Source organism: Patella vulgata, chromosome 1, assembly GCF_932274485.2.
Source record: "Patella vulgata chromosome 1, xgPatVulg1.2, whole genome shotgun sequence".
Lineage (NCBI taxonomy): Eukaryota > Metazoa > Mollusca > Gastropoda > Patellidae > Patella > Patella vulgata.
In genome coordinates, this window is record NC_065879.2 from 66753951 (window position 1) to 66770686 (window position 16736).

A 16736-nucleotide genomic window follows, 5' to 3' on the forward strand; every position below is an offset into this window, starting at 1 on the left:
GAATACAAATATTTATAATGTTTATTACTGTTTCACTAGGCTTCTCTAGTCTTATCAATGTAATGTCGCTTAGTAATAATAAATAGTAACTGAATTTCATAGGTGTACTGTGCATTTCTAAATTACACTGAAACAATTTATAATTTGGTTTTTAATTTATCTTCCATGAACATTGAAAAAAAAGATTATCTATTAATTTTATATTTAATTTATGAGTTTCTAGTCCGTCAAGTTTCACTAGCCAAATTATAATAAATCATGCATTAATTTGAAATATATTTACCTATTCTGCAGCTATCTTCATCATTAGGGAATATTAGCATATCTCTAGCATATCGTGGATTACCCTGGGGTTTCCATGATGGTCTATGGCGGGTATGAGGTAGAGGCCTGAAAAAAAAAAAAACCCATCCAATTTTATTTAACAGATATAAGGAGACAACAAGAGGTAAGTTCGCTATGATTTGTTTTGTCTTTAATTAAGGGTAAAGGAGGCACATAGAATTATTTTTTCTGAACATAAAACTAAAAGATAGTAAATGAAATGGGGTTTAATGTCCTGCTTTTCTGCACCGATCGGGCTAATAAGATAGACATGTGCCATCCAGGGTGCTTTAAGAGAAAATTTACCCATGCCATCCAGGGTGCTTTAAGAGAAAATTTACCCAGACAGTGGTATTACGATCTACTCTTATTTTGAATTCCATTTGCCAAGTGTTCTTTTACATGCAAGATACATCTTTTTTTTGTCCCATTCGAACAACTAGACACTGTCCCTTGTAAAGCCCTCTATCCTGCAACACTGACAAGAAGAAATCTAAGAAACTGTCTTGGCCAACACCAGGTGCCAACCCAAGACCTCCTGATTAGTGAGCCAGTGCCTTAGTTCCTGAGCCACCTGGTCTCTCACAAAAGAGAATCTTCCATTCATTTGTCACTAATCTCCACATTATAGGTGTTTGAATGGGGGACCTGGAATTTCTTAACTGAAAATGAAAGAGGTCAACTTTTAAACAACACTACTTACTTTGACCAATCAGGTAAACTTCTTCTATATATGGAATCTAATGGTAAGACTTGTTGTCGTCCTCCCGTATCACGATATATTTCTTTAGCTTTTTTAGACGTGTGGGTAACTATACAATCCATATCAGCGGACATATGCCACGATAAAACTCTGGCTATATCATCATCTTCTACCATCGCTAAATGACCAATCTAAAAGTACATTAAAAATATTTGCATTTCAAATCCTTTTTCTTTATGTGGGCGTATAATAAAAAATAATGCAAACTCCTTTAACATTTTTTCTTAATTCAATCTGCTAAAGTTATAATAGGGGACATCAGCTTGGAGACCCCTTTTCAACAACTGGTCGTACAAAAACTACATAATATGTGGTTATGATAGTTACCTTTCCCAAGACTTCCGGACCAGTAAAACCCGGAGCGAGACCACATCTTCTTCGAGGAACCTGTAATAACTGATCCCTTTCTCTTATTCGACCGTCAATTAACTTCTGTATCGATGGACCCTACAAAATAATTTAATACAATAACCTATCCCTCTTTCGTATTCTACTCTATTAATTTCTTTTTTGGCAGACCATACAATACAATTTAATAATTGATAATGGTTTTGTTAAGACAGTTACTGTGGTTTAAATATAAATCACTGATTGAGAATTGGTATTAAGTAGTAGGAAACTGGAGGATCTGGAGTTATCACATACAAGTCTAGGATTGAAACCACAGACTATATGATCTAAAGCCCTCAACCTCCTAAACCCACAAGTGCTACTTTAACCTTGTATTATCGAATAAGTATTACATTACATACTGTAAGCTGTCTATCTGCAATATTTTGTTTCCGTAATTCGGCTCTTGCTGCTTGTTCTTTTTTAGAAGCTTCTTGAAGAGTTACTGAAAGAACACAAAACGGTACTTATGGAACTCATCAATCAATAAAGACATTTACCAAATTAAAATGGAATGTGATTAAACTTATTGTCAATAGCCTAGTTTGATCAGACTAATATATATGGTAATAGAGGAAATTTTTCCCCCAACATCCCTACTGGAGTAAAAGAGGTAAGTCTAAGGGTTTAAATACAACTGTACAGCAATAAATGTATGAATGAAATGGGATTTAATGTCTTACTTTTCTGCTCCCACCGGTTTAATGATCCAAGCATCCGCAATGCAGTATGCTGGACGGATAATTTAGCCCAGACAGCCATTGAATTCCCATTATACCTCTGGTTTTTTTTGTGCGATCTAAATGACTAGGCACTGTCTTGGCCAGGTCCTCTGTCTTGCATCACTGACATGGAGGGAACAACACCAGAAAATACTCAAGGTTAGCAAGCCAGTGCCTTACTTACTGAGCCACCACAGCTCTCTGAAGGTACAGCAAAGATTACTTACATCGTATTTCATTGACTAGCTGTTGTTGCATCTCAAATGTAGATTTATAAAGTCGTATCTCATTCTGTAACACATCTCTCTGTTTTGATAATGTTGCCATCTGAGATTGTTTCTTAGCATCTGAAACAAACCAAATATGAAGATCCAGTCATCAACATTCTGTATACCAAAGTCAAATTTACGTCAATGAAACTATTAAATTTCCAAGAAATTTCTAATTGGCAAAAGGCACAACTACATGTACAGAAAGTTTCATAAAGATATCTAGAACAGTTTATGAGGTATGCCCCTGAAACAAAACCGCAATGGAAGGATAAACAGATGGATGGAAGGATGAACAGATGGATGGAAGGATGAACAGACGGATGGAAGGACTCCATTTCAATATCCCTCCCTTAACTTTGTTTGACAAGGGATACAAATAAAATAAAGACAAAAAACTTTTGAGCTCGTGCTCCAATATACGAAAGTCATCAAAAGATGATATATCCCCTGGCTTACAATAATTTGTACAATGACGCTCTGGGAAAATGGAATGAAATCAATACATTTTAATTAATCTTCAATTACATTTTAATGTAAATACATGTATCAAAATTTCCAACAACATGAATTACAAGTCTCAAAGTTCAGCATCAAAGAAGTAAATCACAACAATTTACAAAAAATATCTTTTAACAATTTTTTTAATTTTTTTTAAGGATCCTTTTTTTAAACATGTAAGGTTAAACAATGTAGATTTCTGAATAGATGTGGACTGGAATGTAATTAAAGATTAGTACTAATTAGCATTCAATCAATTAATTTATGAGATAAAAGGCAATCAGACCATCTTATTATATATTAATGTTAACGCCAAGATGACAAGCGTATTCAAATAAAATAATTCATTCTAATAATGGTTACTACATTAAAGTATAATTTACTACCTGTAGTAATTTCCTGACAATGTTAATAGAGCAACTATTTCAATCAATTAAAACTTTTAAAAATGAACCATATATTCAATTCATTTTATAACAACAAACTATTTAGACTGATTAATTATTCTATCATGTTTTATATTCCAAATTTTCATTTTAACAGAGTCAATTTTATGTAACATCAGACAAGACTTATAAATGTGTGCCATGTTCTGTAAACAGTCAATAAAAATGCAACTGTTCCAATCGTGTCAAGACATCGTCCACTGATCTATGTACAAACTCACGAGCATAAAGCAGTCGAAATAAAGATATAATTGTCTATAATAATTACAGACAATTAGCCATATTTCATGGTTTTTCAAACATGACTGAAGAGAAATATTACTAGAGGAAATATGTGGCAATGCTAATTAAATGTTTTATTAATGAATGTAGCAAGAAAAGGTATTGCATAATTAATGACAGGTACAGGTAAATCTCAGGTGTGTTAATATAATCAATAGTCAATAGTATCATTTCTATACATTCTACCTATGTCTAACTTTATATCTACCACATATACCTGAGTCATTATTGGATTTGACAGAGGAATTGGGAGGATTCTTGAAGGAATATTTTCAATATATTCACTGTTTCAATTCAGGATTCAAAGAAGAACTAAAATAAATCTTCAACTGTTTCATTCTAGGATTCCAAGAGGAAATGAATCTTTAAGTTTAAGGAGTATATAACATCATTCTAGGATTCAAAGCGGAATGGCTAGAAATCTTTAGAAATTAAGGAGTATAATACATCTACCCCATACTACTGCATCATCATCCTAATATTTAAAAGGTATGTTAAAGGAGCTGAATCACTATTCTTAGGCACCTAGAAATGGGCACCAATGGGAAGCAACGCATATAATAATGTAATATGAATGTATATAAACTGATTTACTTTCAATTGTTTCTGTTTTTACTGTAATTTCTAATCAGTTAAGTTTGGCGAAATATGCGAAGAGTCTGAATTGAATGACAGTCTTTGGTGTCTGGTAATTTCAGTCTACATCGGTAGTATTCTCCAACATGGGATATGTTTAGCCTTGTTCATCGAGTCACTTTATAAAATTTTTAAATTTTCATTTTATCGTAAATATTGGATATCAGAATCCCAACTGTTTGGTAAAATATTTCCAGATCATCATGTCAGGATTCCCGCTCTCTTCAATATCAGAAATACCACATTTACGTCTCCAGGTTACAACTAATTCTAAAGGTCAGAGACAAATTGACCTTAGTGACAGGAAACTTGGCATCATTCCTGCAGATGTTTTTACTTTTACACACATACAGGTAAAGTAGGTTTCATTTTTTCAAATCACTCAATGGTTTCTGAATTATTGCTTTGAAAACTGAGTTAAAATACTGAGCCTGCAACTAAGCGGGGAAGATTTCCAATCATATTCCCATGCCTATGTGTCAGTTAACTTTACTGCACACGTAAATGGATGTTCCACCCAAGATTGACCATCCAAAACAATCAAATCAAATCAAAACAATTGCAGACATTTTCCTAACCATCTATCTCACAGATGTAGGAAATGAAGAAAATTGGAACATTAGCTACAACCAACTGGATTATCACTAACTATATCACAGATTAGAAATCGTTACATTTTAACAAAAATATAAAGAGGCTATAGCATTTTCATCAAGAAAACAAATGTAATTAAATTCAAACATGACCAATGTAACTATGTAGTCATATCACCAAATTAACAAAAATTGAAACACTGACTTTGCAATTGAAGTAGCTAGGAGAGTATAAACAGGGATTTACTATTGAAATAACACTGACATTATACAAAGATAAAGTTATACAACCCTGATAATTGTTAAATTATACATCATTTTTCAGGAACCGTTAATAATCAATTAAACAGAATTCCTTTTCTTTAGAATTATTAAAATTAACTTTGTTTCAGGTATTAAAACTGTCCAACAACGAAATAACTCATTTATCATCATCTATTTCTCATCTTCGTAGTCTCAAAGTTCTTCACCTGGACAAAAATCGGTTATCAGAAATAACAGAAACTCTTGTAAACTGTAAACAGCTTGCAGAGTTAAATCTATCAGCAAACTGTCTCCAAGTCCTTCCTTCCTCTCTCTGTTCACTGATAAAGTTACGTATCCTTGAAGTAGCCAATAATCAACTAGAACATCTCCCACATGATATCGGAAAACTTCACGATCTCCGTCATCTTGTTTTACATGACAATAAATTATGGTTTCTTCCATTCTCTATCACCAATTTTCATAAATTATGGAGCCTACAACTGGCAGGGAATCTATTTGATCATATTCCTATGCAAGTTTGTCAGCTGACTTCACTACACACATTAAACTTTGCACGGAATCGTCTGATGGATGTTCCTTCAGATTTTGACAGTTTGCGGAACTTACGTGAACTTAACTTATCTCATAACAGGTTCACATCCGTTGGGACAATGATAATTCGTTTGGAGCAGCTTAAGTATCTGAACATGTCTCACAATCGTTTGCAAGCTTTACCTGTGGAAATGCAGCGTCTAAGACATCTAAAAGTCCTTCACGTCCAAAACAATCAAATCCAATCAATTGCAGATGTTTTCCCAAACGTCCAATTTCTAAATTTAGCAAATAATGACTTGACAATTATGTCTGTGTCACAAATGTTGAAAATGGTGAATTTGAATATCAGCCACAACCAATTGGAAGTTCTTCCACAAGGATTATCGCTACTCAGAAATTTGAAATTTTTACATCTCAACAAAAATCTCCTCCGAGAGGTAACTCCAGATATTGTGCGTCTGAGGAAATTAGAAACTCTCGACCTCTCAGATAATAAACTGACAATGTTACCGATGGTCGTGTATAAAATACAGACACTTAAATCTTTCAATATCCATGGGAATAATATAGCACCTCTTGCTCCAGGAACACTAGAACCCATACATAGAGGTTCAACAGAAGATTCTACAAGAATTTCAGATCGAGTCAGGATTCCCGATCCAGAAGAACCTGCAATGATTCTTCAAGAAAAATCCAGGAAGTCAACAAAAACGTATTCTGAGAATTTTATAATGAAACCTCATGAAACGCAGGATGTTAACTCTAGACCCTCAACAGCTCCAGACCACAAGAGCTTCAGTTTCTTCAAAAGGAAGGCTGGAAAATCGAAGAGTAAAAGTCATTTGACAACAGATTCAAGGTCCCATCAAACCCTTAGCTATTCTATAACGAAGTCTAAATCGAAAAGACAAAATAATGCATCATGGGATTTGAATAAGACTGTGACATCGCATGCTTCTCTGGAGACGCTACCAGGATTAGAAGAAATGAAATCATATGCTAGTCCAGCTATGACTAGAAATCATTCAGAAAGTAATCTAAATATGGCAACGCACGAGTCAATGAATATTTTATCCACTGCAGAATTTCAGATCGACGAGATCCACGCCGATTTTTCCTCTGAAGATGAAGATTTTAACGACAACCATTCCAATAATTCTTTTGTGAGTAAACCTTCACTACAGGCTATTACAAGACGACTGGTTACAGCAGACATCCCTGCCTACAAATCTAACAATAATATCCGGGAAAGTCACCATGACAACACAGGTCAATGGTATTTAGGTAAAGGTTATGATCCTAACAAGGTTGAAAGTCAACATGTAACAGATTATAATCTATTGGGTGTTTGTACCGAGTTAGAGACGATGATGAGTAAAAAACTTCTACATCCAGCCCTTATATTAAACACAGGATTATCTAAAAGGTATGTAAGTATAATCACAATCAAACCTGTCTAAAAGGTATTTAAGTATAATCACAATCAAACCTGTCCAAATTTTCTGCAGATAATATACATGAACATTTAAAGGGCTATTGTTAAATTTTACTATCAAGTTCAAACTGTAGTATAATGGCAATAAATATTACAACGAACATCAACAAATCACACCATGTGCTAACTTATCCTGTAGCAAGTGCCGTAGAGCTTAAGACAATGTACGACCAAAAGTACTTTTATTATGTTCCAGAAATTGTCTAAACTGATCTTACTACAGTATAGTAATACAGTAATAACTGTGCTATCTTTTTTGTATGAGCCAATCTATTCTATATGATGGTCCTTTTATATTCAGGTGTTCTTAAATACATACATTTAATAACAACAATCTCCACATACATTACAACAATTTATATTTCATACTTTTAAAATATATGTAAACAATCTGGCTTGTTGAGCCATTATTATTAAGTTGAGTAAAAACTGCTTGCTTTTATAAATTTAATGTGTTATAGTTATAGCTTCAAATTGTGTTGTATTCTAGATTTAATGAGAAAGTTTTAAAGAAGACTGATGATGGATTATGGAGAATGAGTATGGATGAAGAAGATGACAATGTCAAGGCAGACGATGGGGTTTATGGTATAGAATACAGTCCAGTTGAAACATTTACAATAACGGAGAATGGTGGTCATTATGTATCTAACTATGATGGTAATATCCAGGTTGTAGTGCCGACACGAGCTGTACCCACGACAGTTCATTCTACAATACAGGTAACAACAACTTTATGATCTGATGTTATTTTCATTCCGTTTATTTTTTTTGATGATCACTACATTTACATTGAAGCAATCGTTTAATAAGAAAAACACAATCTGGTCCTATTAACCTTGATTAAACAACCAATTAAAAGACTTTTCAGCTTATTTGGATGATATGTAGATAATAAAGTTTGTCTCCTATTCCAGTGAGTTAGATCTCACATCTCACTCTTGTACATGACATGGAGTAGTGCTGGCAGCACAACCTCCTTGGTTTACTCCAGTTGTCTTCAACTGATTTAGATCTCAGACCATTGCCATAACTTTTTTAAATGTAATTAATTACCATTACCTTTAAATGCAATCATTACAACTACTTTCACATTTTTGGCAACATAATTTATTACCATTATCACCCAATAATACATTCATTGCCATAACTTTTTTAAATGTAATTAATTACCATTACCTTTAAATGCAATCATTACAACTACTTTCACATTTTTGGCAACATAATTTATTACCATTATCACCCAATAATACATTCATTCTACAGTAGATATCGTTTGTGTGATAAATTTCATAATCTACTGCTTAGGAGATATCGCTTTACATGAATTTGATTGGTCAATCAAAAAGGAACTACTTTTTTTTATTTTCAAAGAACAGTTCATTTTTTATTAAAAGTAACTTCTTTCTTATTAAAAAGAAACTATTTTCATTTAATTGGCTTTGATGGAAACACTAGGTCAATATAAAGGACTTTGCAATGGTTGAATTGCTGTCAAAAAATGATGTATCACTATGCTGTAATGTAATCAGGGGCCTGTTTCACGAAATTTTAACTAAGATAAAATCCAAATTTTAGTAATTTGAATGGATAATATTAGATTGATTTTAGTACTTAGCCAATCAAAATTGAAGTATCTACTAAAATTTGGACTTTATCTTTAGTTATGATTTCGAGAAACAGGGCCCAGGTTCATTAAAAGTGAAATCTATAGCAAAGAATTATATTTATTTATTTGTGCATGTAAGAAGGGATTGAGTGATAAATAAAATGTCCTTGTCTTTTTTGATATCCAAAAATATCAACACTCGTCGATAAAGTAAAAAAAAAAAACTTGGCAGGAGATTCTCTATTTACCCATTACTTACACTTTAAATAATTAATTACCATTACACAGTACTTTAAGATATACTTTAGAACAATCTTTTATTTTTAAAAACATTATTTGTTATCATGGATATCACATCCATTCAAATAATCTTTGGCACTGATAAAGACCTACTGCATAGGGGATTCAGGGTCCGGCATGACAAGGCTTGCCCACAATGCCTTAATTACTATCAAACAATTTTCCAAATTATATCTTTCAAAATTCTTCAGGTTCTCAAAATCAACGAAAAAGTATTGTCACAAGTTCAACAATTAAACAGATTTGCCAACAATGTCTTACATATTGGTCCAATTGTAATGTTACAATTACTTGAAGAGGTTAACTTCGACAGTCAGGTGAAGGTCACTATACCTGCTCCTAGATCGATGAAAGGTCATCTGATATTGTTAACAATACAAGGAGATAATTCTTGTATACCTAGTTCTAGTGGGTATCAGTATAACCGAGGATTGGTCACATTTAACACATGGCATTTTACAAGGTAAGATTTAATTTTAAGTCTTTCTATTAATTCTATGTAGAGCTTAGAAATTGCAGGAGGGCTGCACTACACACAGACAAGTTGAAGATGTTCTTGAGCTGGTCTTTGATTTGCCTGGTGGATACAGGTCTAACAATAACGTGAGCTTTTTTTGAGGTCCACAGATAGAAACAATGTTGAGATATAAATGATCTTATGTTTAACTGTTGACAGTTTAAAAGCACACAAGACATCAGATTTACCCAATTCAACAGTTTATTCTGACTGAAATCAGAGGATTTAACTCCTTCAAGTTGAGCAGTCTTTTTACTATACATAAAGTTTTAAATAATTTAAAACCATAGTTTAAAGGAGGCAATAACAATTTTATACTTGACATAATTTGACATATTCTATATTCAAACATATTAATCTCTATTTGCAGACGAGTTGCTATAGTGACCAAGGCTAAATGTAAATACAAGGCCTGCAAATCAATGGAGCAGATTCTACAATGTCTTGGACTGGTTGATGGTGTATAAAGATGGATTATTATTTATAGCAAAACCTATCTATGTCTTGGACAAGAAAACCATTTAGATTAAAACATATCAATATATATTGGACTAGTTGATTGTGTCTAAAGGATGGATTATCATTTATAGTAAATATATATCTATATCTTGGAATGGCTAGATTGTGTCTGAAAACTGGACTATCATAAAATAAATGCATTAGTTAAAGACATACATGGAACTTTTGGATAGCTGGGTATTGTTAAGTTTCTTAAAAGAGGCTGTAAATTTTCTGTGATTGTGGTTGTTAAAAAACCCTCTTCATTTCAGCATGCATTATCAAAATAATAAACTACATGTAAGAAAGTAACATTCTAAAAATTATTTAAAAACTTTGTTTTAGCAGATTTGAACCACCTTCATACCAGACTTTTAATCAAATGACTTTTAGTTAGATGGGAGGATTCTTGAAAGTGCTTTTAGGGCCTTTGTCGATCATAAACACCAAAATGATCTGTGATGAAGCGGATCTAGAAAAATTGCATTCGAATGGTAAGGGGGTTCTGAAAGTTCTCTGCATGTTTCACATCCAATATATAGGGTTTGACAAATGTGGCCCTCACACCACCTCCATCCTACACACAATGTAACTTTAAATAGAATAGCCCTTAGTGTAATTAAGGTAAAAAAAAATAAATGTTATTAAAGATATTTGTACTTACCGTTATAAAATAAGAAAGGAATGTTATAGGGTGGTATTGATGACTTTGTTTTACTTCCATCTAGACGTAATCGACAAGCTAAAATATATTCTAAACCATCTTTCCCCTGACAGTTCTCTTGTAATAACATATTCTATAAAAAAAGAAATTAACATAATATGGATAGTAAGATCAAACAATTTTACTCAAATACTTTCGATCTTTAAAATGCACAGGTTTAGTCCAATACAATATTTAAACAGTAGTTAACATATGCTTTATAAAGATTACCAATGGCTAACAGCTTTATTCTACATAAAGTAACAATATGTTGATTTTAAGTATTTCACAGATAACAAGAGTCCAGGTGGGTTTAATACCTACGAAATTTAGTTGAAATCTATGGAGTAGATTAGAAGAAAACTTTGTGAAAGAAAAAAAACCTCTCCAGTAACCTGCACTGCCCCCCTGAGACTGATCAAGTTCATTTGATTAAGCACCACTCAAGCAAAATGTGCAGGCCATGCAAAATGGGGCCATGCAACTTCATTTGAACAAATTGTGCAAGTGGCTTGCATGAGGTATATTTATATGAACTCTTTAAATGGTATTAAGTGTTATAAGTAGTAGTAAGCATAAAAATAAAATACAAACCTGTACATTGCAGACTCCAGATGTGAGACGTGACTGCATTGTACCGTTACCACCAACAAAAGATGGTATCTCCGTTACACCTTCCGGAGCATTGATTTCAAATGTTACAGCACCATTAAATCCATCTGTTAATTTATTACCATATTCATCCTATAGAAACATAAACACTTATGAAAACATAGCTTGCTAGGTGACATAAAATAAACCCAACAAAAGCTTAGTTGTCCAAGCCATTCATAAAGGTTGTCTGAAGCTCTGAAAATAATATCTCCAGAATCAAGTAATAAGTTTTTGATGACAAGGGCAATAACTCCAAAATAACCCTTGTCGTCTCTTCTATTTTGTTTTTCATTTTTAACCCAGTCGTGCTTGAAAAATATGAATACTCATTGGAGGGGGTTCAAACTTAGGGCAGATTTGGCAAGAATCTAGTGCCTCAACTGCAAATCTACCAAATCAAACCAAATTCCATTCCATTCAATTCAGATCTATATTTTAATAATTTGTATGGGGCTTTAGCATCTAAAAGTCTGGTTTTTCAAGTAAAAGAAGTAACAGTGTATTATGCTAGCTTCAAAACAACTTTCATACTGAGATACATACCCATAGAATAAGTTTTAAGTTCCTAATGAGCTGCCTGCTATTGGAACTGGATGTATTTGATACAGTTGGTGTACCTGGTACATCTACAGGAGAGAATACTGCAGGTGGACCAGCTAATACATCAAACGTTATCTAGAATACATAAAAAAATTACATACTTGTGACATTATGTTTTATAATTTGAAAAAGTTCAAACAGTAACCAGTTATGTGATCAGTAAAGTCTACAACATCCATAAACAAGGCAAAAGGGGATCTATTTCCAATAAATATATGGATAGAGAGATTAAGCTAAATGGGGTTTTAGTTTCACTCATTCAACATATCTGTTTCAATAATCCTCTGGTGACGTGTGCGAAAACCACAAGGCTGGACAAGCCATCCAACTTCATGTAATTACAAACCAAGGATCAATCCCATGACTTGCATAGATAACAGTGTACCATTCGGCCACCCAACCCCCAACAGATATAGAAAAGTCATCCCCATTTAACTTACCACAGTACTAAATACTTCATATCTTGAATCAAAATACACAAACATTATATTATATTTTCCACATTTTTCTGGTGCTTTCTGTTTTCTATAATACAAATACAAATGTTTATTAGAAATGTCATCTCCGGCAATGAGAAGTGACATCAGATGTTCTAAAAAGAAATAATATACGATACTCTGAAAACTGCAATACAGCAGACAGATTAGAAAAATTTTTTTTATTGTTGGTATCATCTTGAGACTTATTTTCAAAAGAAAGGCTACTCTTGGTGAGTTTAATTGAGTGTGACTAATTATAATTTCTAAAAAAAACATGGTGAGGTTTATAAATTTAAGAAAGTAACAATAAAACTTACTTAAAATGAAATAGACCTTTTTCACTTTTCCCTGGAGAGTCTGGAGGTACCGATGTTGGCTGCAAAAATGAAAAAAAAGAAAAAAATATCTAAAGAACACTTTTAAGTCCTTATTTTTGTATTATTTACAGATGGAAAATAATTATCGACCATCTGGTGTAATACAGCTTTAAGGTTCCCTTCTTCTTTTGTTCTTATCTCTATTGATATGTATCTCAGTTTCTGCATGTGGTTGAAAATAAGTCCTAAAATTCCATGTGTTATCGAACAATAGAATTATTTTAAATACGTAAAGTGATCACTTGATATATTTGGCTGAAATTTTCAGATACTGTAACTTGTAAGTAATCTTCTATCGATGTCAGTAGACAGGTAAATGAGTCAGGGGTATTTTTGGAGGATCAAATATTATCTACACCACATGCACGAGACCTATGTCATTATCCTTTCTATGTGAGTCTAGTGTAAAATTGACCATAACTTGCTTACTTTAGCTGGCATTGTGTTTGCCCCTTCTTCATACTTCCATAATTTCATGGAAAGATGTGTTGCTAGTGCGGTTGTTAAGGCCTTTTCTTCTTCATCTAAAACTTTTACTTTAAATTCTACACAAAAAACAAAACAAATATAAATGTAATATTCATGTCCATTAATTTTTATTTTTCGTAATTTTCTTACTTCATTTTTCATATCCATGATGAATCGCATAGGACTATCTGTCAAACTTAAATTAGACTAATATAATTTCTTTACCTACCTGGGAAATTGTGCCCAACAATAACTTCCATTTCTTCCTTGTAATCTACAGATAATGTTGATGGACGGGTTGGATCTGATTGAACACTGATCTTTAACTTTGGTCCCGATAAAATACCTTTAGTTAGGAAAGCTTTCGGCTGGAGATCATAAACACCGCTTGAAAACAAGAACATTTTTTTATTTACACAAAAAAGGAACCAGTGCTTTGGAAATGAAATGAAATGGGTTTCAACATACAACTTTCCTGCACCTACCGGGCTAATGAAGACAAGCATAGGCCATGAAGTGTGCTAGAAGGAAACTTTTGCCTTGACTTCAAACTGTCAAGGTATCTTTAATGTGCTGCCAATGAAATACAAGGAACCTGGGGGGGGGGGGGTTGTCCTATCCAAATGATTAATGCTTTTCCTTGTCCAGCCTTCAACACTGCCCTCAGGAAACCAGGCTGAAATATACTTCTCAGGAACTTTTTCGACCAAAACCAAGATCGAACTGAGAACCTCCTGTTTTTTGAGCCAGTACCGAGCCTACATGGTATTTGTTGAAAACTAATTAGTGATAGAAGTCTTGTATGTATGAATACTTACGGAGAGGCTGTAACTACCATAGTACCAAAATCAGATATACCTTGTGAATTGGTCTTCACTGGCTGTGGTACTGGATTTAACTATAAATATTCAATTAAATTACTTAATTTTACATCACAAGATGGAACTGTATTTATTGTAATTTTTACATAGATATATTCCTTCAGGATTACAAAAATATGTTCACATATATTGCCTTATTTTATGTCAAGAGATGGGGTCACAGTATGAGTATAAAGGGTGTGTATGGCATTACCACCTACTGTTATTCAAATTCTAACTGCCAAGAGAAGTTTTTATGTACTCTACTAATTTGTACATACCACGCATGCACAGATGGAATAAAAAATATCTCAACCAACCACGACAGCTGAAATATATCTGTTGTGTTTAATTACGTTATGATTAAACTCACATTGACAGACCTGCTACAGGAATAAATTATGTGTCATGCAAATGTAACTGTCAGTTCAGAATATTGCAGACTAACAATTGATCATCAACAATGTAAAGTAATACAAACCTTTATTTTTGTATCTTTAGCAAGTTGTATTCTGATATCGGATATTTTACAACTGTTACCAGCAGTATCTTCTAACTGTACCTTTAAACCAGGTAATTTATTATCTGTATATACAATTAGTGGCTGAAATAATAACCATAACTATTTATAGAGAGGGAATTAGAACAATCTACATCTTCATATACCTGAATTAACAATATTTAATACACCTTGTAGGAAGTGAATGATAAAGTGATTAGGAGATCTTCAATAATAATAATAATGAGGTTTTATTAGTGTCTTCCCCCTGTTGTCACATGCTCAAAACACTTTTAGTAAAGGCTCTACTGGTAAAACTGTTGAAACAGGAAAGTCATTAAATTGATTAAAAGTCTGTTGATTCTTGATCGGTTGTGGAAGTTCATTCCATAATCTAGGATCAGCTAAACAGAAGGACCTATAAACATATGACATTAAGTTATATATTGGAACAACTAGTGACTGTTTATTTTGAGAGCAAAGTGATCTGATAGGGTTGTAGTCAGATAAGTATTGAAGTGCTGCGTTATTGTTTGACATCCAATGGGTATCACTATCTAAGATCTTCTATCTGTATATTCCATTCTACCAACTTTTATCTCAATATTCAATTCTACACAGCTGTAAATAAGTACCAGTACAATCATGATGATATTTGGAGCGGTCTCGAATTGTACAAGTTAAAATATGAAGTTGAATGTAAAGGTATGCATAATAATTTTGATTTATTCCTTTTTTATTTTACCTGAGCTAAGTCCCAATTTAGAACATTCAATTTAGCTGGTGGTCCTGCAGTCACATCAATACGCACAAAACCAGACAGAGTCCTCCATGTCACCTCTACTTCTTGCGGTCCGATTGTCCCCTCGAAGCGGAGTCCATGAACCACAAAATGTTTTTCATCACATGTTACTTTTATTTTATCTTTGGAAAGATTTTTACTGTAGACACTGACTTCTTTAGCACATGCTGGTGTTATAAACTGTAATATAAAAATATAACTCAAACAAGTCAACAGTGAGACTGATCTCCCCTGCTGAAACCAAAAATAAACAGATGACACATATTAGTTAATTGCACATATATCTTTTTCAAAAGTATCAAGCCATCAAACTGATTATCTATACTTAGTCTAAGCATAAAATGTTCACAATCAAATTCAGTCAAGGTTTTGAAGTACCTGGTAGTTAGAATCAAAGTTATCTGGTCCCAAGGCATCGGCCAATGAAATTGTTAATCATTGAACTCAGTCAAAAGGTGGGGGACAATAATGATTGGACAGAAAATTGAATGCACATAGCGCAACCTCACTAGGGCAACAAATTCCTGAAATTAAATTACATTTCAGAGTGCCTTTGATTAAGCGTCTAACCTTACCAAATGGCTCTCTTCATCTCACCAGTTTGTATAGTTTTGATTTAATCAACAAACACTTTTACGATTATTCAACTTTGTCATATAATAAAATTATGGAGTCTAATTTCTAGAAGCTGCTTCATAATATAAATATAGTAATAATAGACCAGGCATGAAAAGCTTTTTTTAGGACAGAGATTCTTTGTTTCTTTTCTAAAGTTTGGGAGATCCTATTTAATTTCTAAATATCCTGCCTTTGATTTGATGCTAGTACTGGAAAAATGGACAAAATGTCAATTAGAAATGCTTGTTGACAATTGCTGCTAGTGGTGAACTACCTGTTTTTTGTCCCAATTGACAATATAGGTTGGAATGATTAAGACTATTACAAATTCAGATTAAAGATACATTATAGGAGATTTGATAAAGAGCTGGCAGTTCTCAATTTGCCATGAATGGAAGTCGAACAGCAAATCAGAACCTAATCCAATAAACATCACAGGCTAGTGATGACATAGAGAGTTTATTATGGTCTGGATAAGTTAAGTAATGTCTAATTAATAATTTAGATAACATTTCAGGCCTAAAGAAAGA

At 33.1% G+C, this 16736-nt stretch overlaps 1 protein-coding gene across 1 annotated transcript; it reads left to right on the plus strand.

Annotated features, from left to right (window-relative positions):
- Positions 1 to 5074: 5074 nt before the first annotated feature.
- On the plus strand, positions 5075 to 10417 carry LOC130010766 (uncharacterized). Its single transcript, XM_056098775.1, has 5 exons — positions 5075 to 5083; positions 5319 to 7153; positions 7713 to 7944; positions 9323 to 9594; positions 10019 to 10417. Exons 1-5 carry the CDS (start codon positions 5075 to 5077, stop codon positions 10113 to 10115), a joined length of 2445 nt encoding a protein of 814 aa, XP_055954750.1. The 3' UTR covers positions 10116 to 10417.
- The last annotated feature ends 6319 nt before the right edge of the window (positions 10418 to 16736 follow it).

Coding starts and splice junctions, on each gene's coding strand:
- LOC130010766 (XM_056098775.1), top strand. Junction 7,945..9,322: donor CAGTTCATTCTACAATACAG/GTAACAACAACT, acceptor AAAATTCTTCAG/GTTCTCAAAATCAACGAAAA. Junction 9,595..10,018: donor AACACATGGCATTTTACAAG/GTAAGATTTAAT, acceptor CTCTATTTGCAG/ACGAGTTGCTATAGTGACCA.